The 21764-nt window shown below is 46.9% G+C and overlaps 1 protein-coding gene across 9 annotated transcripts in view; it reads left to right on the forward strand.

The window, feature by feature from the left end:
* Positions 1-6069: 6069 nt before the first annotated feature.
* SLX4 (SLX4 structure-specific endonuclease subunit) overlaps positions 6070-21764 on the forward strand; it is a 30706-nt gene continuing 15011 nt past the window's right edge. For 2 of the 9 annotated variants that reach the window (XM_017809026.1, XM_017809033.1), the window contains exons 1-8: positions 6105-6173; positions 12459-12561; positions 14308-15010; positions 15846-16109; positions 16855-17029; positions 18675-18890; positions 19834-20048; positions 21099-21412. In XM_017809026.1, the coding sequence (XP_017664515.1) occupies positions 14641-15010; positions 15846-16109; positions 16855-17029; positions 18675-18890; positions 19834-20048; positions 21099-21412 (1554 nt within the window). In that variant the 5' untranslated portion in view covers positions 6105-6173; positions 12459-12561; positions 14308-14640. Of the gene's footprint in view, positions 6174-6412; positions 6455-7867; positions 8008-9614; positions 9681-12113; positions 12333-12458; positions 12562-14307; positions 15011-15845; positions 16110-16854; positions 17030-18674; positions 18891-19833; positions 20049-21098; positions 21413-21764 lie in introns of those variants that run through there. The other 7 variants (XM_017809027.1, XM_017809032.1, XM_017809030.1 and 4 more) reach the window with 7 other exon arrangements.

Raw genomic sequence — 21764 nt, forward strand, 5'->3', positions numbered from 1 at the left:
AGCCCTCCAGGTGCTAATTTTTTTGCCATGAGAGATTTGTGATTAAAATATCAAATAAGATTTCTGTTCCTGGAGTGCACACCTGCCCTGTGTCCCTGTGCCCATCAGACACGGTGAGAGGTGGTGATGGTCCTGGGATACAAGAAGGAGCAGTAGCAGCAGGATAAGGAGGGTGCTTTGGCCCAAATCTCATACAGACTTAATCACACTGCTTTGTCTAAGCTTCATCACTGCACACACCAGCAGGCTCTGGGTCCTCACTCAGGCTCAGCCTTCCCTTTTGTTCTGCAAAGACCTGCAGGGAGGGCTGGTGTGAGGATGATGAGCCTGGCTGACAGAGCAGGTCCTAGTGGGAAAGGGGGATGCACTGAAGTGCTGATAGGAACACAGGTGGAAGCTGGTCTTCTGTGATGACTCTGTGTCTGAAAGGGCAACAGAGGCTCTTTGGTGAAAAAAGCAGTGAAAAGGATGAGTTGTTCCAAACCTGATGGCAAAAGGGAGGTGTAGGAAGCTCACTAGAACCTGGGTTTTCACTTTCTGCACAACCTCAAAATATGCTCTGCAAGCAGAGGAGGCTTGTATGGATCTTGCATCAGAACTGCAGCACTGTTTGTGGTGGTGAAGCTGCAGTTGTGCTCTTCCAGCTCCTGGTCTCTCCCAGCTCCCGTGGTCTCCACTTGGACATTACATTACTCATCCTCAGAGGTGTTGTATCACCAAGCAGTTTCCATCTGGCCTGTGCTCTTCCTGCAGCCAGAGTGTCCCTGGTGTCTGCAGCATATTGTGGTGAACCCAGAGAATGCAGCATGTGGGAATGGTGCTGGGAAGAGCCCAGAATGGGCTAGTTGTGTCCTTCAGCATTTGCTCTACCAGGAAGGGAATTAGGGATCTCCAACCTGGAGGAATCTCACGGAGCTTGTTTCATGTCCTGGCTGTAAAGCAATGCTGAACCCTGCCTGCTGTAGAAAACGGATCGATTGGGTTTGGTCTGTACTGGGATCTTATTAACTGCTGCCTGACTCCTTTTCTTGTGGTTGGTTTTTGGGGTTTGGAGGATTTTTTTGTTCATTTTTCTACAAATTAAACCTTGTGTGCTGACAAACTTGGTGATAAACAGCGTGGCCTCCTCTCCTGCTCTGCCCAGGCTCATCAGCTGTGGAGTCAAACCTATATCCTCCAGGGCAGAAAATGGAAAATATTTAACAGGCAGTGAAACCAGTTTGAAAGGACATTCCAGAGACCTCGTGCTTTTAAACTTGGACAGAATCCCTCTCACGTCTGGCTTGGGACCCTGAAACTGGACTGGCCATAAAGTGGTTCACGGGGCCAGACTGAAAACAGTTTTCTCTCGTCCAGACTTCCTGCTGAGACCATCGAGAGTGTCTTGGGCAGGCTCCAGGTCTGTGATTTATGGACAAACCACAAGCCAGGAATCTGCAATCTAAGCTCCTTGAGCAGCAACTGCTAAAAACATTATGGGAAGAAACGGCCACTGTTTCCAAAAGAAGAAAACTTGGGAGCCATTAATAATATTTAGCACTTCTGTGGTCCCTCACAATTGTTGATTAATCCTCCTGCTCTCCCTGTGAAGTGAGTCAGAATTATTCTTACTGTACAAATAAGGTCTGCATGGAGCTGAAATAAATTTCCTTTAAGAGACACAGTGAATCTGCATTAAGGACACAGTCCAAGACTCCAGAACCCCAGCACAAAGTGAAACAGAGGCATAAAGGCAAGTACCTGCTGGGTTTGGATGAGGCACTAAACTTGAACTTAGAGCACCTTTGAGGGACTCTCTGCCTTTCATCAGAAGATTCTTACCCAGGCAGTTCTGGGTCTGCCCAAACCTTATCCCTAGGTATAATAATTCCTGGGATTTCAGACAATCTCTGGAAGTTTGGCTGCTTACTGGAATTATCCTGTACAAAGTCCTTTCCAGCTGTTTGTCTCCCTTATTGTTTGGGAAGAAGAGGATGGCATACTATATCTATCTTGCCACCTGCCCAGAACTGCTCACCTCCTGATGCTTCTGGAGTGGGTTAAACATGGGTTTTCCTTTTCTTTCATCAGCAGGAAGCTTTTCTTCCAGGGAAAAAAAAAAAAAGTCATTTATTCTCCACCTGCTCTCAGAACCATCTTTTGTTTCTCCTTCACCTCCCCCTTTACATTTCACCTCCTTCTCCTCTGGGACATTTTGTGGCCAACGCTGTGATTCAACACAGCCCAGGCCGGGAGGGAAGTTTCTCTGCCTGGACACTCATTTTCCCGTTCTCCCAGGACAGAAAGGTGCTCCTTGTTGCTGGAGCTCCTTCTAGCAAGATTTCCATCTCCAATCACAAGGCCCTTCCCATTGCACTCCTCCTGGAACCAGTCTGGCATGTGAACAGGTGGGAATGGGTGAAGTCTGCCATAAGTCCTGGCTGAAATGGAAGAGCTGGCAGGAGCACAAGGACCAAAAGCCTCGGTAAGTAAATTTGTACAGACTCCTGATGGCCTCATTGTTAATCTATTTACAGCAGCAGGAAGGATGAAAAATTGGGGAAAAAGGCAGAGTTTCCCCTGCTTTTTAAATGTGAGTGGCAAAAGGTGTTGTAATGAATTGTCCATTAAATATCCATCCAGTGTTATTCCAAATGTCACGACATGACCTGCAGGGGATTTGGGATCAGTTAACAAAGGAGTCTGAGGAGCCAAGCAAAGCTTGTTCTCCTTTTGCAACCCAAGAAAACAAGAGGTAACTGAGTCTAAAACCCAGACCAGAAGTAAATCAGCAAGTCAATCCTTCATGGAACTGTCCCACATTAAATCCTTAGAAAATCAAGAAGTTGGAGCTGTGTCAGGAGATAGAGGGAGATTCAACTGGAGTTTTGTCTCACTGATGCATCTTGATTATTGGACCTGTTCTGTCTCAAGTGGTTTAGCAGATAGGTTAAAAAACAAGTGTTCAAAGCTACCTTGCAGCGTGCTGCAAGAAATCAAAGGACAGGCATTAGGTTTTTCAGTTGGGGAATTGTATTTTTACTGTGTTTAGAGATCCTTTAATGCCCAGTGTCCTTACTGAATGATGCTGATTCTCCCTGGAAATGGGCACTTCACTGCCCAGGAGAACAAGATGAATTTTGGGTTATACCACTTGAACTTCTGCCCTGTGACTTACTGAATGGGAACATGCTTTACAAGAGGAGATGAATATAGTGGCCTGTACCATCCCAAAATTCCCACTTTACAGTAAAGCAAACCAAACCACTTTTGAGGAAAATGCTGCCTTCTTGCTTGTTTGGCTCTTTCAAGACATTGTTCTGAGTATTGTGCTGAGCTCTGTCATCCAGCACGGCCAAAGTCCATGAGAAGGAAATTAACACAATAAATTATTGCAAACCCAAACTCTCCTCACTGGAATTGGCCTCTGTGGCTGCTTCTCTGATCACTGCTGACCTGGATTGATCAATTTGTATGGAAAAGCTTTAAAAATTAAGCTGGAGCTGCCAAAGAGCCACCAGTGTTACGTCCTAACAGAGATCAGGGGATCTGCCCTGAGACAGAGCAAAGAGAAAGTGAAATACAAATGCTGACTGCAGCACACTGGGGATAAATATGAACATTATACAGAATACATAATTTGTGTATTCATAGATCTGCAGATAATCACATTTACTATAAATCCCATGGCACGGTGAATCCAAGCAGTTACTTTAAAAACCTTTTAATGTCACCTAATCGTGTTCACAAGTCCCATAATCGTTGTTTTCTGCACAGACAACCCAAAACCACAGCGTGACAGTAAATTTCCTGCCTCTCACAGCGTGGATCCCAAGTGTTGCTGCTTCAGGGACCTGCCTGCACCCACACAGTTGTAACTCAGAGGTGAGTACGCTTTAAATTAAGCCAAGATTTTCCTGCTGGAGTCTGAAGCACCGGGGCCCTGAGCCATATCAGACACAGAGCAGTTCCCTGCTGGGGAGGGAACGAGAATTAGTCAAAAATTGCTTGTGGAAGTCCGGTAGGTCTACGTGGAGAGCCAGACAGCCTGCCTCTGATCAGCTGCCTGATTTTGGGAGGGCTGCTTCTCCTCTCTGTGCCTGTCACTGTGGCTGTGTCCTCTGATGTTGGGAACAAACAGTGACTGGAAAACCACACCCTTGTTGTCTTTAGGAATGGTCAGAGGCCTTGAAATGCCCTGTGAAAGAGATACCTGTTTGGCAGCCAGGGTGAACCAGTAAGTGTTGGTGCTTTTGGATCCACCTTCATTGGGAATGCCACAATTCCTTTGGCTTTTGAGCGCTTTTGAGTTCAGTTTAGGGCCTTGTGCAGCCAGATGCTCCTGTGCCTGGGCTTGGTCGTGCCTCAGTACGTAACTGGAGCATTTTCAGTCTGTTTGTGCAACGGGCACTTGCAAGTCCTTGCAGGATTTTCTTCAGAGGGTTCCTAATTCCCATCAGTGCAGCAACTTGAGAAAGAATTTGAATAAACCAGCAGAAGTGTTGAAAGACACAAACCAAAGGATTTCTTCACATCAGTTTCGAGTTCTTGTACTGACGGGGGTAAATCTCCTGATGGGATTCCTTGCAGAAAATACACCCCTCAGTCCTGCCAAAACAACCTTTTTTTTTTTTTGCTTAAAAGTCAAGGGTTTCCAGCTGAAATTGTTTGAATGGGTTAAAAGTTAAATTTCTTGCTGGAAGTGAAAACTCACAAGTGCCTCAGGAGCTTGGAAACCTTATAGCAAAAAAAAATTATCTACAACTTTTAAAATGGAATGAACAGGCAATGTTTCAAAAAGAAACAGTGTCTGTTTCTTTTGGTAATGTTAAATTACGGATAGAGATATAATTATAGGAAAATGTTTATGTGTAAAGGAGATGACATTCTATTGCTCACCATTAGAACTGATTTGTAGTTGTTAGTGAAGTGTCTGCCCTGATGTTTATGAAGCTCTGGTGTGTTCCATGTGCCACTAAACCTCTTCCCTCTGCTGCATCTTGGCCTGTGGAGAAGTGTTGCCCAGGAGGGATTTTGGTTCTTGCCACAGCTAGACCAAGCATTGAGAAAGAAATTCGGATTTCAACACAAATCACACATTCAAAATGCAAATCCAGTGTATGAGCACCCCAACCCCCACTGCACCTCAGGTGATTTTATACCTGCAGACCTTTGGCCACAATTAACTGATGATCTGGAGGAAGTTATTGTTGATCCTGACTCCAAGGTAAGACTCAGTATGAGGACTTTGAGCCAGAGCTGAACGTAGTTGGGAAAAAGGCTCAAGTTTTCCTGTCCAACTCCAGGGATTAAAGTACAAAATAAAAAGGCAATGGTCATTCTTTTGACAGATAAGCTTGGGGAAAGCTTGAGCTACGTAACTGCTCACCTTGAAATTTCAGTATTTCCATAAATTTCCCTATGAGCAGCACAGTAGCCATTATAACCCCAAAACATCACAGCTGTAACGGGCTGCAGCTGCACAGGTGTGCCTGACGTTTTACATGTGAAGACTTCATATATTAGAATTCTTTAAAAACACGAACAAGGAATACTACGCCGTGTGCTTTCCCCTTTCGCCGGTGTTCACCCCAGACTGGACATTCACCTCGGCGACAGCCGGAGCCGAGGCCCTAACCAGCCGCCCCCCGGTTTGACTGGACATCCCCGCCCTAGGCCGGGGCCGTGAGGCGGCGGGGCCGTGAGGCGGCGGGGCCGTGAGGCGGCGGGGCCGTGAGGCGGCGGGGCCGTGAGGCGGCGGGGCCGTGAGGCGGCCGGGCCGCCGCCGCTTTCCGCGGCGCTCGGCTGCCCCCGGTGGCCGCCGGGCCGGGTTCGCCTCAGCAGGCGCCGGGCCGTTCTCCCGGAGGGTGAGAGCGGGATGGGGACGGGACGGGAAGAGCCACCGCCGCCTCGTGAGGGGAACGAGAAGAGGGGAGCGAGAAGAGAGCAGCGTGTGGGGAGGGGGAGGCGGTCTCCATGGTAACCGCTGGCGGGAAGCCCGTGCGCACGCGCGGGCAGGGTGAGGCCCTGTCAGCGCCCCTCCGGCCGGGCCTGCGCATGCGCGCCGCGCGCGCGGCGGGACTACCGACACGGTTGGCGCCCCCGCGCATGCGCTCCGGCGGCGCACCGGGGGCTCCCCGGGCCCTGGCGGCAGGGTACGGGGAGGACCGGCAGCCCCAGGGCGAGGCGGACAGGTCGGTCGGCTGCGGGGCGGGACGGAAAGGGACGGGACGGGACGGGCGGGCGGGGAGCGCTCAGAGCGGAGCGCGGGCGGGTGGGGTGACGTCATGACGCCTGCGCCGTCAGCGCGGCCTGGCGCCACCTGGCGGCGGGGAGGCGGTGCCGCGGGACTGGCATGGCCCTGGGGTGACGTCAGCGGTGTGACGTCAACTACATGACGTCATCTGTGTGGCGTCACCCCGTGCTGGTTCAGGGGGATGACGAGCCCGGACCTGGGGAGGAAGCTCCTTCCCAGGTGTTAATGTGGCATTGAAGGCCAAAATTCAGGGATAGAGCAGAGGGAGAGCCGTTAAGCACAAGGAGACCTGTGTGTCAGGGGATGCCAGCGGGCACTGGCAGCTGGCAGGGTTCACTGAAAACATAGTTTAACGTGTCCAACCTCGAAGCAAACTTCTTTCAAGCAGTGTTACCAGTTCTGGGGGTCTGAAGCAACGTGGAATTTCATCTTTTGCTTCCAGGCTCAGGGGCACAAGGAACTGCATATCCAGAAGGCTGGAGAGGGACTTTGGAGAAGGGCCTGGAGTGACAGGACCAGGGGAATGGCTTCCCACTGACAGAGGGCAGGGTTAGATGGGATACTGGGAAGGAATTCTTGTCTGTGAGGGTGGGGAGGCCCTGGCACAGGTTGCCCAGAGAAGCTGTGGCTGCCCCATCCCTGGAAGTGTCCAAGGCCAGGTTGGACAGGGCTTGGAGCAACCTGGGCTGGTGGAAGGTGTCCCTGCCTGTGGCAGGGGGTGGAATGAGATGGGCTTTAAGGTCCCTTCCACCCCAAACCATTTTATGGTATTGTGATATGGGCCTACCTTGAAGGGAGACAGTTTCAGCTGCTTTCCTGACAAGACTTTGTCCCTGACTCTGCAGACACACAAGGTACTCCTTGTCACCCTTCTGGTTTTAAATAAAGCTCTAATTACAGCTGAGCAAAACCATTTATCGTTTTTACTGCCCAGTTTGACTCTAGTAAAGCCCAAAGCTCAGTCCATTGTCTCTGTATAAACTCTCAAAAATCACAGACTGGGTACAGCCCTTTTTGATGACAGAAAAGACCCTTGTGTGGGTGGCTTTTGTATCTGCTTAAAGTCCTCTTCTTCATCTCCCTCCTGGTCCCTCCTCTCCCCTTAGATTTTGGTGTTTGGATTAAAACAGCTTTCTGGGTACCAGTGTCAGAGGCAGACTGGAAACAGAAAGTGAAAGAATTGTTGCCATCAGCTTTGCATTTGGAAGCTTTGGGCCTTGAGTTCTTTTGAGCCTTTGCTTTTCCCACTGGGTCAATTTTAATTACACGTTTTTTTCGAAGAAACTGTCAAACAGTAGAAAATAGGAATTTTAATAGGATATTTGAGATTACTGTGTGCTGTTGAAACTCAGACTATGCTTTGGGTCCTTGGCTGTGGACAGGGCTCTTGCCCAGAGTTTCTAGAAGGAATTTTCCTGAAAGCCAAACACAGAGGAACTGCCATGTGGTCTGAGAGCTGATCCCCTGCTGTTACTGGAGCAGTATTTACACATTCCTGAGAATATTGGGGTGATGCCAGAGCGTCCCAGATCACTCACATCAAGGCAGCCACGTATCTGGATATGGAGAAGGTGAAGGAACTAAGTGAATAAAAGCAGAAGGTGTAAAATTGTATTTTCATAAGACTAAACCAAACCTATTTGTGATGGACACCGGAGGATGGAGAACAGGAATGAGAGCATGGAGACATCATAAAGCTACACATGCACAAAGCAGAGGGTTGTGTGGTTCACTGTGGCTTTTATATGTGATTTGAGATGAGGAGAGAGCAAGTAAGTAATTGGTATAGATTAATGAAACATTATTCTAAAAGATACTTCGTTAGATCACGTGTAGAAATCCGTGATGAGTTTGGTCATGTTTTCAAAGTGAGCATCTTCCTATTTTAGTGAATAGGGAAATCCAGATACTGTGTTAAATTTCACTTTATATTTGGCTCTTGTGACAATAAGCTTTGACATTTTCCTGCTACAGACATCCATATCATGGATTGCTCCATTCTTGATCTGAAAAAATGACAGAATTGATGAATTATCAGTGTTGGAGTGGAATCAGACACCTGGGACACGGCCACAATGTGGTTGGTTTGGAAAAATGATGGGCTGTCCAAGAGTTCCCTTCTCTGGATCATCAGACAGCTCAAGCCTGGTGGTTGGTGTCTCTCCCAACTCATTTCCTAATCTAAAATACAGAAAAACAGGACAGGCAGAGAGTTAATCTCTGTGGGATGGTAATAGAAACACACATGCTCAATCACAGCTGTTTGCAGCTGCATTTTAATAATTTTAAATGCGTTTTATCGATTTTGTGGGATTTTAATTAATCATTTTGTCCCTTGATACTTCTTTAATGGTTTACAGAAGAATTACCCCCTTGATAACACAGAGCTCTCGTTAAGAAGGTATTAGCTGAGTGTAGGAGCTCTGGGTTTTCATAAACTGTCTTGGCTGATCTTAATTTTATTATCCATCTTTATTCATCAATTCCCACCTAAGCCATTTCTTTAACAGCCTGGCATAGAGCTCTGCGTGCAAGATGAGTGTTTACTTCCCTGATTGTCCTTTTTGAAAAATCACAGTGACTTCTGCTTGCAAAGGATCCAATTCCTGTGACAGAAACACCTTCAGCATCTGCTTTTTGGTGTGTTTTGGATTACTCCTAGAAAAGGCTGTTTGCAGCAACACCAGGGGATGGATATTATAGGAATATTCACAGGATTAACAGTTACACAGTTTGATTTAGTGGCCCTGATAGGTTTTTCTTTTGGGTTTTGATGGACATCAGAAAGATCTTTTTTGAAAGTCCTTAACTTTTCTGTCCAGGTAATTTTACCTCCTGGCTTTAATACCCTTGATTGTTTATATTCATTGTTTATTTTCATTGGTTTTAATCGGTGCAATCCAATTCCATCACCATGATGTTATTTTACATCTTTGTTTTTATTATTACTCTGATTCCTTTTCTTCCCCTGAAAACCAGGTTAGTTTTTAATAACTATTGTTCTCTCCCTTTATTTTTGGAGGCCTCTACCGAAATGTTTTTATCGGGTCCTTAATCTCAATTGTATTTTTTTTGTTAAAATTAATAACTTGTTGTTTTCAGTCAAATCAGTTTGGTTTTTGCATCACCAGCTGCCCCTCTGGGTGATTTGGGTGCTGCTGTGTTTGCATACAACCACGAGCATTTGCACCTGAGCAACCGTTAGTGTTTATTTTTGTATTCACTTCCCCTTTGTCCTTCCAGGGGAGGTGTAAAGTGAATTTCCCATTTTTGGGGACCTGCTGGTAGAGGGACATTTCGTTGTGTAAGTAGTGATTTAAATTCATGTCTGGGATGTGACAGATTTCCTAGTGACTGTGAAATGCTTTGCCATTTGTAGCAGGTGCTGGCAGGGGGAGGTGTAACCTCGAGCAGGAGTGTGAGCGTGGCACTGATGGGATAACAGGTATGGAAGTGGGTGGTGCCAGGTAGACAGAGATCCTGGTCATCGCTGAAATTGCTCCTTGGAATCTGATTATGATTTTCCTACCTGTCATTTCCTTGCTTGTAGAGACTTGAGTTAATTTCTTATTCCCTGTTTTCCACATCTGGTTTTGTTATCCTGTTCTGGCACAGGAAAGCTGGCAGAGACCTGGACAAGAGGGTTGTACCTGACTCTGGATTCCTGTTTTGCACTTATATTTGTTCTCTCCTCATAGAACAAGCTCTGCTGTCCTCAGTGTTAATTTATTTGCACTTCCACAACCACAGAGACCCTGCACTGTACAGATGCAGTGTCATGTCTTTAGAAAGTCGTGATAAAGGTGTTGGTTAATGCAGAAAACAGGCTCTACTGAAGAGTCCCTAAAAGGGTGGAGGATAATGTGCTTTTTCAGAAGTTACACTGTTGACCTGTCAGTTCTTCTCCATCAGTAACCTGTAGGAAGACTTTTGTTACAGGATTTGGTCTGGAAGAATCTCCAGGGGCCTTCCTCTGGTGTGGTTGCCAGAGCAAACACTGCAGAAATTCTTTCCCTGTGCTGTTTTTGGTCTGGTTTGATTGGAAGTTTTGCACCAGCCTTCAGATCTTTGGGCTGCAGCTTCCACAAAAGGAGAAGGGGGGATAAAGCTTCCAGTGCCAGCCCAGCATGGTGCATCCCATCATCCTGCTGCTGTCAGCACTCCCTAATTAGCAGCCTGGGGTCGTATAGGCTGTGGCAATTAGGTAATTTCTGAAGGCTGAGGTGATATCAGTCACTTTGATCCCATTCCTTGACTCTCCATTCAGTCCTGGCCAGCTTTTCAGGACTGCTAGGACCACTCCTATGTTGATCTTGCTGGTGTGGAAGCAGGAGAAGGTGGTCCTGATGAGCAGAGTGCCACCCTTCCTGCAGCAGCCCACTGTGCCTGGCACACAGGGAGAGCCCACTCCGTGCTTCCTGCCTGCTGGAGCTGGAAACCTGCAGACTCAGCACCCAACTGGGAATGAATCCAGCTGGGCTGTTTCACTGGTGGAGCTGGGAGAGGGTCTGACTGCAGGACAGGGCAGTTTGTACTCTCACCACAGGGAAATGGTATGTATGGAAATCATGGAATCACAGACTGGTTTGGGTTGGAAGGGATGTTAAAGCCCATCTCATTCCAGCCCCTGCCATGGGCAGGGACACCTTTCACTGGCCCAGGTTGCTCCAAGCCCTGTCCAGTCTGGCCTTGGACACTTCCAGGGCTGGGGCAGCCACAGCTTCTCTGGGCAACCTGTGCCAGGGCCTCATCACCCTCACAGGGAAGAATTCCTTCCCAATATCCCATCTGACCCTGCCCTCTGGCAGTGGGAAGACATTCCCCCTTGTTCTGGCACTCCAGGCCCTTGTAAAGTCTCTCTCCATGTTTCTTGTCAGCCCCTTCAGGTACTGAAAGACCACAATTAGGTCACCCAAAGCCTTCTCTTTTCCAGGCTGAACAATCCCAGTTCTCAGCCTTTCCTGGTATACCAGGAATACCTGCTATACCAGCCATGCCAGAGGTGCTCCATCCCTCTGATCATCCTGGTGGCCACTTCTGGACTTGCTCCAAGAAGTCCATGTTCTTCCTGTGCTGGGGACCCCAGTCAATAATTCAGGTTACTTTAATGTTAAATAATCCATTTTCCCTTAGTATTTCTTGTGAAATACAAGAAATTGCTCGCAGGGTACTTTCCTTTTTTGGAATTATAAAGTCAGTTTTTCTTTAAAGATGAGGAATTAAGGAGAGATACTGAGGCACCACAGCAGGGCTTGGGAGGGGAGGAGGTGTCTGCTGGCTACAAGTTTCTGAGGCCTGTCTAGCATTGATGTACACGTTGTAGCCACACTGATGACATATTCTTGGAGGCTGAAATGGCAGGAGAATTGTTCCTGGAACAGACAGACAGTTTAAAGCAGCAAATAAGCAGGCCCAGATGTTGTGTATTTGTGTCAAGTGGTTGGACTGCTGGTGGAAATACTCTTTCAAGTGTTAAAAGAGAAGCTGCTCTGGAAGGAGGGAGCAGATGTTTTACCTGTTCAGGGTTTTTTTAAGCAGATGTTTTACCTGTTGTTTGGGGTTTTTTTAAGGGTTCTATGATTTAACTAAGTAATTACAAGGCAGTAAATACAAGGCATGTAATAGCTACATACTTTTATATCACAGAATCACAGAATGGTTTGGGTTGGAAGAGACCCTGAAGCCCATCCAGTTCCACCCCCTGCCATGTGCAGGGACACCTTCCACCAGCCCAGGTTGCTCCAAGCCCTGTCCAATCTGGCCTTGGACACTTCCAGGGATGGGGCAGCCACAGTTTCTCTGGGCAACCTGTGCCAGGGCCTCCCCACCCTCACAGGGAACAATTTCTCCCCAGTATCCCATCTGACCCTGCCCTCTGGCAGTTTGAAGCCATTCCACCTTGTGCTGTCACTACATGTTCTTGTAGTCCATCTTTTCTGTAGGCTCCCTTCAAGTTACCTGTTGAACTGGTTGAAATGATCGTCAAGTTATTTTTAGATGTCTGTAATTTTATATTTTTAACCTGATAGCAACTCATCCTGTAGAGCTGAGCTGAGCAGGTCCTGAGCAATGCACCCGACTCACCTGCACAGCTCAGGTGTGCAAGTCAGTGGAACTGGCAGAGCATCATCACTGTCACCTTCCCCCTGCACCTTGGAACTCCAGCAAAAAGAGCAGTCAGCACAAAATGCACTAAATCCAACATTTTCCTTCCATTTTCCAGGTTCCATCTTTCATTCTTACTTGTCCTGCTTTGTGCCACTTTGCTGACCCACGTTTACTTGAAGAGCACAGCTGGGCTATAGATTCAGAATCTCAGTGGATAGGTAAGTGCTGCTGATTATTTCATTTGACCACTTTTGTGATTTGTTGAGTCCTAGAATCTTCCAAAATTAATTCAATAGTATTCTGAAAGAAATTGTTTTCAAAGTCATTACTTTCTGAGCCTTCCAAACTGGTGCCAAAGGTGGCTGTTAGGGGCAGCAATAGCAGAACATCAGAAATACTGAGATGTTGAACAGAGCAGGAGCCTGTAAATGCAGGTCCAGGAAGGGAGGAGTAATACAGATAAATTCTTAGTTTTATATCATTTGTACGTCTGATCTTATCTACCTGGGACAATGAAAATTGATTGCAAATGCAAAAGCACTGATCTGTTTTGAAGTTTAATATCAGGAACTCAGCATAAATAATCCGACAGTACAGATGTTCTGTGTCAGTACAGATGTCTGTGAGAGGTATTTAAAGCCATGGAGGATGTGAGATTTGGGATTTCTCCACATGCTGTCTCCTCCTTAGAAGAAAATGGTCAATTTACAGTGGTAACTACACCAAGACTCTGTCCAGGAAAAGTAAATTTATGAACTGGCTACATAAAACTTCAGTTTCTCTCTGACAGGAAATGACTCCAAGATTCACAGCAAAATCCTCTGCTGGTTTGGGAGCCTGAGTTTAAAATAAATAAATCCATTAACATCTGTAATTGCTCACAGGAAGGGCTGACCCATGAAAGTGTGTAACCAGCATTCCTCAGCCCCTCATGGCTGCAGCCAGGCCATTTGAGAAAACAATTTAGTGTGTGTTTTTCCTGCTTTTTGAGTCCTTCTGTGCCCAGAGCTTTACTGGAGAAACTGAACCAGAGCTGCTGCCATTCCAAGTGAAACACTCCAGTTTAGGCTTGAAAGAAGGAGGTTTTGGGAGCAATATAAAACCTCTGGTCAAATAGCCAGAAGCATCATGAGCTCAGGATTAGGAAGAAAAGGACAATCAAAATGTCTAAGAATAGAGCTCTAGTTTTAATGTTGCCTGGGAGTTGATGGCATTTCCATCTGGACATTGTACCCAGTGCTGTTCCAAGTAATCCCTGCCTACTACTGCTGTTCTTGCTGTAGCTGAAAAGGTTAAGAAAGTAATTTAAAAATAATTTATTTAGTCTGTTTACCTTGTTTATGTGACAGCAGTTTGTGAAACATGGTCAGTGCCATGGTTTAATGAGTACTTAAGAGAAGAATCCAGTATGAGCAAGAGAGCTAATCCTAAGTGAGCAGCTGAGGAGGTAAAAAGAGAAGAAGGGTGAACATGTTTGATACAATTGTTCTCTGACTTGTCCTTCTGAAATGCCAAAAGCTCCATTTATTTATTTCTCAAAATGAGGTTGGGCTCTCCTCTCTAGAACTGCAGTGTTTCAAAGCAGAGTTTTACACTCCAGAATCACTGCTTGAGCTGAAAAAAGGGGGTTTTTTTCCTCCTCTGCTGCTTTCACTGGTCTTGTGTTACATAAATATAAGTAGAAATGTCTCAAACCCTGAGGACAAAAGGAAAGTCTCAAATCCTGAGCTCCAGAAGAAAAGCCTATCTTGTATCAGATACCTGCTTTAAAAGCTTTCCTCTCCTTTGCTAATGTGGCTTGGGCATATCTGCAGTACAATTATAGGGGCAGTGTTTGGGGTCAGTATGTGCTTTTTCTGATCTTACTATTTCATACAAATTCTCTTCATCTTCAAAGTTCTGTCCCACGCTGCATCTGCACATGCCATCCTGCATAACCACCTGGTTTTGTTTCTTTGTTTAAGGGCTTTAATGAGTGTCTTTCTGAAGGTCTGTAGCAAATCATGGTGATCCTCTGCACAAACTGAGGTGTTTAATTCAACATCTAGAGTGCTCTAAAGAACAACTTGTGAAAGAAGGTGAGGTCTTTGGAGGGAGAACGTGCTCTACTGAATGGCTGTGAATTAAGTGTGGAAGAATGAACTGTCAGAAGTGCCCACTCTGTCTGGTGACCTCATTGGATTCTGGAGAAAGGACATCCCTGAGGTGCTGGAAGGGCTGATGCAAACCTGAACTGACCCTGCCCTCCACTCCTCACAGTGTCATTAGGCCACGGTGTTACTGGGAGCTGCAAACCAATGGATGAACAGGACAGTGATTTTAAAGAGTTGTGGGCAAATATTTTGAATAGGGCGAAGAAAAAGGCTGGAGATGCTGAAACAGCAAAGAGGGCTCAGAACAGGTCAAAGAGCAGCACCACAGCACGGAGCAAATTAAGAAGAGGCAAAGCTGCTGCTCAGAGCCAAACCCATCCTCACTTACCAGCAGTGAAGGAGACAAACTTGCCTCGAGATTCGGGTCCACAGGAACAAACATTGGTGCCCAAAGAAGAGGGTGATGCTGCAGCCTGTGGTGGTGAGACTGCACAAGGGGATGGAGGGAGAAGCCCTTTCCCTGCCAGCCAGCTGAGCACAGGGACCTCTGAGTGTAGCCAGAGGCCTCTGACAGGTGAGTGAACCAAAACAGCTCAGTTTTGACTGAAAAGACTCTCTGATTCAGTAGAGGTCTTGAGAAGTCCAGCTGGAGGGGACACACAGCAGCACTGATGAAAGCAGGTTTGCACCTTGTCTTTCCACCTGTGTTTACCTACTTAGGTTCATCTTGGGGTTTAGCCTAGGAGTGTGCTCTGTGCTGCAGGCAGAAGATGTCCCTCAGTAGGGTGAAGCCTTGGTACAAAGTGATGTGTTGGGCAGTCATTATTCACTGGTTTTTACAGTGTCAGAATTGAGAAAAACACCTTAAAATCTTCTCAAAGCAAGCTTAGAATATATTGAAGTGCTTTTTCACTCAGTGCATCGTGGTATGGTGAAATCCACTGCCACTGGATGTTGTCAAGGGCAAAAATATGAATCAGTTGAGAGGCATTGGATTAATACATGAAGGATTGATCCTTCAGTAGTTATTAAACATGATGGCCAGAAGGCAGTCACCTTAAACTGATAAATTAGGTCAGGAACAGGACACTGTGCACGGGGAGCACTGGGGAGAGCAGGGCCGTGGGACTGCCTTCCTTGTTCTCACCAGTAACCTTCAGGCAAGGTCTTCCCTAATATTCCTCCCTCTAAAAGGGATATAGAGGTATCCAAACTCCACTGTAGCACAGAAGCCTGATGATGTTACTGTGGTTATCAAGTATAAAGTCAGTAAATTGTTCACATCTTCTCTAAGAATGGCTGTTGCAGAACCTGACCCGGCCCAGGCTGCCATCAGGGAAGGGCTTCCCAGCAGCTCTCAGCGTGTGTTGAAGACTGACTAGTAAAACTGGTGTTTTCTCCCCCTCTAGTAAACACCCCGAGTGGCTGTTCCCAGACTACATTACCCTTCCTTCCTGCCACACAGCCAGGAACCTGCTCCTCACCCACCTCAAAGGTGCAGCTGCTGGCAGGGCCGAAGGTGCGGGTGGCAGAGCTGGTGGTGGAGAGAATGCAGCAGTTCAAGAGGGTGGCACCTGAGCAGCTGAAACTCAGCACAGATGGGAGTGTGCCAAGGGCTGCAGCCAGTGGGGATTTCCCTGATGGAAGCCAGGAGCAGAACCCTCCAGAGGATGGTGCGTTTCTGCTCTTAGCTCTGCTGTGTGTGGAATGAGTGGCTGGTGAGAGTGGTTGCATGAGGAGCAGTCCTGGGCTTTGTTCCTTGCTGGCCTAGTGGCTTTTTGTGCAGCACTGAATAAATCACTCCAGATCCCTGAGAGAACTTTGTTGTTAAAGGACTATCCATGCTTTTCTCCCCAGATCTTCTTTAAGGCTGAATTAACCTCATGTAGATTCTGGAGGGATCTTCTTGGAAACAGGCTGAAATTCCAACAGGATCAGTGAACTTGGTCATCCTCCCCTTGGGACAGTATTAGGCAGTTGTTAGGTAAATGTGGTTCCTATGTGGTTCCCCATCTTTGGTAGAGCTCCAGGCACTCAGCAAGATGATATGTTCTGTGCAGGTGAATTGAATTCACAGCAGTTTTACTCTGGTTGGTTCTTCATAGATCAAGTCCTTCTTGCTTCTGTATGGACATGAAAGTCTGCTGTGTTATACATGTGATAGATCCCACATTCTCCCCAGAAACTTCAGCCCAAACTGACCCTTCACTGGCTCTGACACTGCAGCAAATTGCCCCCTCCTGCCCCTGGGCCGGTGCAGTCCTGGAGTGTTTGAAGGGTGAAGATGCAAGAGAAAGATTGCAGTTAATCTCTGTGTGTCTAGTTCAGTAAGCTAATAATCATGAGTATAATGGCTCCTCACCTTTCAGACAGGATTTTTAGCTTTCTCTCTTAGACCATCTCTCCCTTCTTTGCCAGATACCCACCAGCTCCCATCCGTGGAACACGACGGTGCTCTGGCTTTGGCTCTTCAGCAGGAAAGCAAAGAGGAAGCCATGGCAAGCCTGGAGGATGCAGGGTTGTTCTTTTGCCAGATCTGCCAGAAGGATCTCTCAGCCATGAACACGACACGACGGGAGCAGCACGTCAACAGGTGAAACACCAGCACGAGGTGTCCTGTCCACATGCAGTCCCCACACACTCCTCACTCAGCTCAGCCAGGAAAGAACACAGGGGCTGGGATTCTGTACAGTGGCCTTGACCTTTATGGCCTGAATTAACAAGTCCTTTTGATCTGAAAGCAGAGGCTTGATTGTGTTGCCCTGCAGGGCTTCTGTGTCAGCCAGGCCAATGCTGCTTTCATCAGCAGTGTGGCAGAGGAGCTGCCATTATAAGTGAACTTGGGGATCTTAAAGCTCTTTTCAACCCTAAGAATTCTATTAATGAGGACCCCCTAATGCAGATTTTGAGATCTACCAATTTCAGTAACAAAGTCACATTTGCTCCATTTTGCTAAAATTTGTCTAAGGACATCTGGTATGTCACTGTGTATCTGAGCTGTTTGCTGAGGGAAAGGTGATACTATTCAGAGAGGTGACTAAATTGAAATTACTGCCCTTAATTTTACAGTTTCCTTAGTGGTAAATATCAAACACAATTAATATATTATGTACAGACAGCTCTTTGGAAATTAAAACTCTGTGCTTCTCTGTTGTGAAAGCATCAGAAACAGCACATTTGAATGATTGTAAATTCCTAATTTGAGCACTTTCAGAAGGCTGTAAGTTGTCCAGTCCTGTATCACGTTACTGAGTGGCTCCTGTTCTTCAGGGTTGTTTGCTCCTGCAGCTTTTGAGGTGTTATTGCTGTTTCTGTCTCCAGACATTTACTGCAGCTTGAGAGGACAGAGGCTCTAAAACAGTGACAGTGTGTCAGAAATGCTTTTTGGAAAGTTGGTCTGCTTTCTGAACTATTAAGCATATTGAGGTTACAAGCTTATATTAGCCATGGATTTTTTGATAGCAGTCTTCATCACAAGAGGTGAAGCTGTAGATGGACAGAGGTACTGGCAAACCAGTAATCACCAGTGCTAGTACCTCAGATGAATGGTCTCTTAGCACAGCCCTGTGTGTGCCATTACCTAATCAGGGAGTGACTTTTGTAATAGGTCCTGCAGACCCAGGATTTCACACCCTGAATGTCTTTGGAGAGGACAGAAGAAGAACAAGTACAATTTTTACATAATTTTGGCCTACAGAAATTATTAGAAGTTGATCATGCTGCACTCTGGAGTGTGGTGTTAATTCAACTGCTCCCTTCTCTGTTAAGAGGTGGTTTTGAGTTAGCTGAAATGTTAGAATGAGTGCAGAGAGGGATTAGGTGATGACAGACAGTGGAGTGTGTTGCCCAGAGAGGTGGTGGACTCCCTATTCCTAGAGGTGTTCAAGAACAGGCTGGACAGGGCTTGGAGCAACCTGATCTAGTGGAAGGTGTCCCTGCCCATGGCAGGGGGTGGAACTGGCTGATCTTCAAGGTCCCTTCCAGCCCAAACCAGTCTGGGGTTCTGTGATTCTGAGGTTGTTACCTGCACTTGCCTTTAAGCAATATGTTTTTAATATGCCTGTGAGGCCATAATCTCCATGTGACTGTTACATGTCATGTTCGTCACAGAGGTGACTCTTGGTTCTTTAGGGGGTGTTTCTGGCTGTTACACATGATTGTGCTTCCTTAATATGGTTTAAATCTTAGTGTGGACAGCTTTAAAGTCTCCATAGGTAAGCTTTGCCATGGTCTCACAGGTGTCTGGACGAGATGGAGGAAGCACAGATGTCATCCTCCAGCAAACCAGTGGTCCCTGAATGTCCTATCTGTGGGAAGCAGTTCCAAACCCCACAGAGCAGAGTCAGTCACCTGAAACGCTGTGCTGTGGAGATGGATGTTCCTCCTAATCTGCTTCTTCAGGCAGTGCAGTTGCAGGTGGCCACACTTGGTGATGCACCTCTTCACTGTCCCAGGTAAGCTGGTAGAAATAAAAGGTGCTGGTTACTTCCTTTGGCCTGGGGAGAACAGTTAATGCCAGGCTGACTCACACGCTGGGTGAGCCCTGAGCCCAAAGAAGCCCAAAGAAGGTTGCCCAGTACCAGGTGAGGAAGATGTGGTGGTTAGTTGGGAGAAATCATCTTGCTTTCCCTCAGAGGAGGTCAGGTGGTAGATGACTTTAAAAGCCAGCAGGCAGGAGCAAAATGGGGAGTAAATGACCTTACACTGGTTTGTCAGAATTATTTGTGCTCTCTGAGGCAATTACTCAGTAGAGCTGAATGGTGTGTTTGAGCTGATTGAGCAAACCACAGGGTACAAGTGTGCAGGCTCTCCTGAGATCTGCGGTGCCTCTGCCTCAGCTCCTTGGCTCGTGGCTGTCCCGGGAATGTGCTTTCACCCTGAGCCAGAGAGGAAGCAGACGTGATGTTTTGGAATGTGAATATGTGTTTTGGTACAGAGCTGCATCTGCTCATTTGGATTTGAGCAGAATCTTCAGAGTGCAGCAAGTGGGGCCTGAGTAGAGGGGCTCATAAGTCCCTTTGTGCAGAGGAGGGATTGCCTGTTCCCTGTGGAAGCAGAGGAGTGGGGAAGCATTTTCTAGGGATCTTGGTTTTGCCCTGCTTCAACTTGTTTGTTCCTCTATGGTACAAAAAACCATTCCAGGTGGAGATAGCAATGTTACATCAGCACTGTGGCCTTGTGCTTACCTTTCCAAAATAATACTTTCTCTAAATTACTCTTAAGTTGCATGAATGATAAGAAATCCTTTGCTCTTGCTAGGAAAGAAAGTACTGAATGGTTTTTATTATGCTTGATATGGGAATCTCTCTGAGCAAGCAGAGCAGCTGGTCTGGAGTGTTTCTTGTCTCTGATCCAGTCACATTAACTGGGGCTTCCTGCTGCATTCTTGGATTTCAGCAATCAGCCGAGCAGGGCAAAGCGAAAAGGCTCCTCCAACGAGGACTCAAAGAAAACACAGAAGAGGGCCAAAATGGAGCCTAAGGATGAAGATTTGCAGGTTGCCATGGCAATGTCACGCTCTCTGTTGGAGCAGGAAAAGCAGGAGCAAGCAAGATCCGTTACAAATGTGAAACCAGTGGCTGCTTTCCCAATCAAATGGAAGCCAGGATCAGGTATGTGTTACAGTGAGTTAGTGTCAGAGGCTGTGCTATTGCAGGAGTAACTGCCACAGCCTGCTCTCCACCAAAACCTTCCTGTTGGGTGCAGGAGGGATGACAGCCCTGCTTCTGTTTTATTGAAGCTGTCAGAGCTTCCACAATATGCAGTATCCACACACAGGCAGGAGCAGCAGCAGGATGTCCCTGGGTTTCAGTGAAATCCCTGGGGAATCTTGTGCTTGTTTTCACCGATTGGTTGTTTTGAATCCTTAAGTATTCTTAAGATAAGCTGTTGTTTTTCGTAAACTGCGAGAAGGAATAACATGAAAAGGTCATTTTTTGCTATTCCAGTAGATTTTTTGCTATTCCTCCCGCTGCAGCCTGGATTAATGCAGTTTTTTCAGCGTTCTCTCTTATCTCTGTGTCCTTTCTGCAGTGGACATGTGTGTACACTACGTTTTGTTGAGCATGTGCCTCACTGTGTCAGCATGCAGAAGGGTTTAGAAAGGCAGAAAAATGGCAGGGGAGAGCACTGGAAACTGTAGAGAGGGAAGATTTCATGACCCTGCTCAGGTCTCCTCCTGCCAATAAGTACTCCCAGTTGGATTTGGGGTTGGCCAACAAGACACAGGATTTCCAAATGGAAGCTGCTCAGCATGTGTGTGAGCTGTGGTTTGATATCCATGAACAGAACACAAGAAAAGGAGTCCATGGATTTGTTGGTGGTTTTCCCTCCCTTTTTATGCAGGACTGCCATACAGGCAACATCCTGGGTCTGGGAGGTGGACTGCATGGCTACCAATGACTTCCATAAGGATCAGATTTTGCAGAGATATGAAAGCCCTCAATATGCAGCAGAGCAGTGTGAGGAGGAGTCACCCTTCTCCACAGTTCATTTCTCCTCTAAGGGTGATGTGTGGCTCCAGACCTGCAGAAATCTTGCTGTGTTCAGCTTTTAGCTGCCTTTGGGTCATCACTGAGTACAGCTGAAGGAGCTGGTGTGTTGATCTCCCCTGCCCTGTGTGTTCAGCTGTTTGTTTACTTGGGTTCCTCTTCTTTTTAAAGAGAAGAAGCGGCGTAAGAGAGGCCCAGCTGCCCCTCCGCCGCTGCTGCTGCAGGACCCGGAGAAGGCGCGCAGGAGGATCCAGGAGCGGGTGGCTATGCTGCTTGCAGAAGAGGTGGAATTCCCTCCCACCCCCCAGCTTCCCATTAGCAAGATTTTGGAGGGTGAATCTGGGAAAGCAGCCTGGCTCTTGCCATTGTCCAAAGCCAAGGAGTGCTTTTTATGGAAGATCAGTGCTCTGACAGGACCCTGTGACCCCGAATCATTCTACACTGCTGCACTGACCCCTCCAATTGTACCTTGGAAGCCTGTGCAGGTGGGATGCTCTGTTGTCCTTGCTTTGATATATGTGTGCACATATCCCTGTATCCCTTCTGTTTCCTCATTTGGGATTTAAACAAGTGATCCCTGCTCTGCACACTCACTGCTCGTGCCCTGTTCTCCCCTGGTTTTACAGGGTTTTGGGATCTTGAACTTCTATTTCTTCCTTTGGGAAGGAGACCAAGGCTCACGTTACCACACTATTCCTTGAGCTTTCAGAAAATAAAACTGATGGGAACAGAGAGTACTGAGTAAAGGGACCCCATCCTGCTCATTGTTCCCCTAGTTTGTCCATGTTTACAGCAGCCTGGCTTTTATTTTCCTTCTTGGCACTTTTCTCTGGTCAA

Source organism: Lepidothrix coronata, unplaced genomic scaffold, assembly GCF_001604755.1.
Source record: "Lepidothrix coronata isolate B3197 unplaced genomic scaffold, Lepidothrix_coronata-1.0 Scaffold24, whole genome shotgun sequence".
NCBI classification, from domain to species: Eukaryota; Metazoa; Chordata; class Aves; order Passeriformes; family Pipridae; genus Lepidothrix; species Lepidothrix coronata.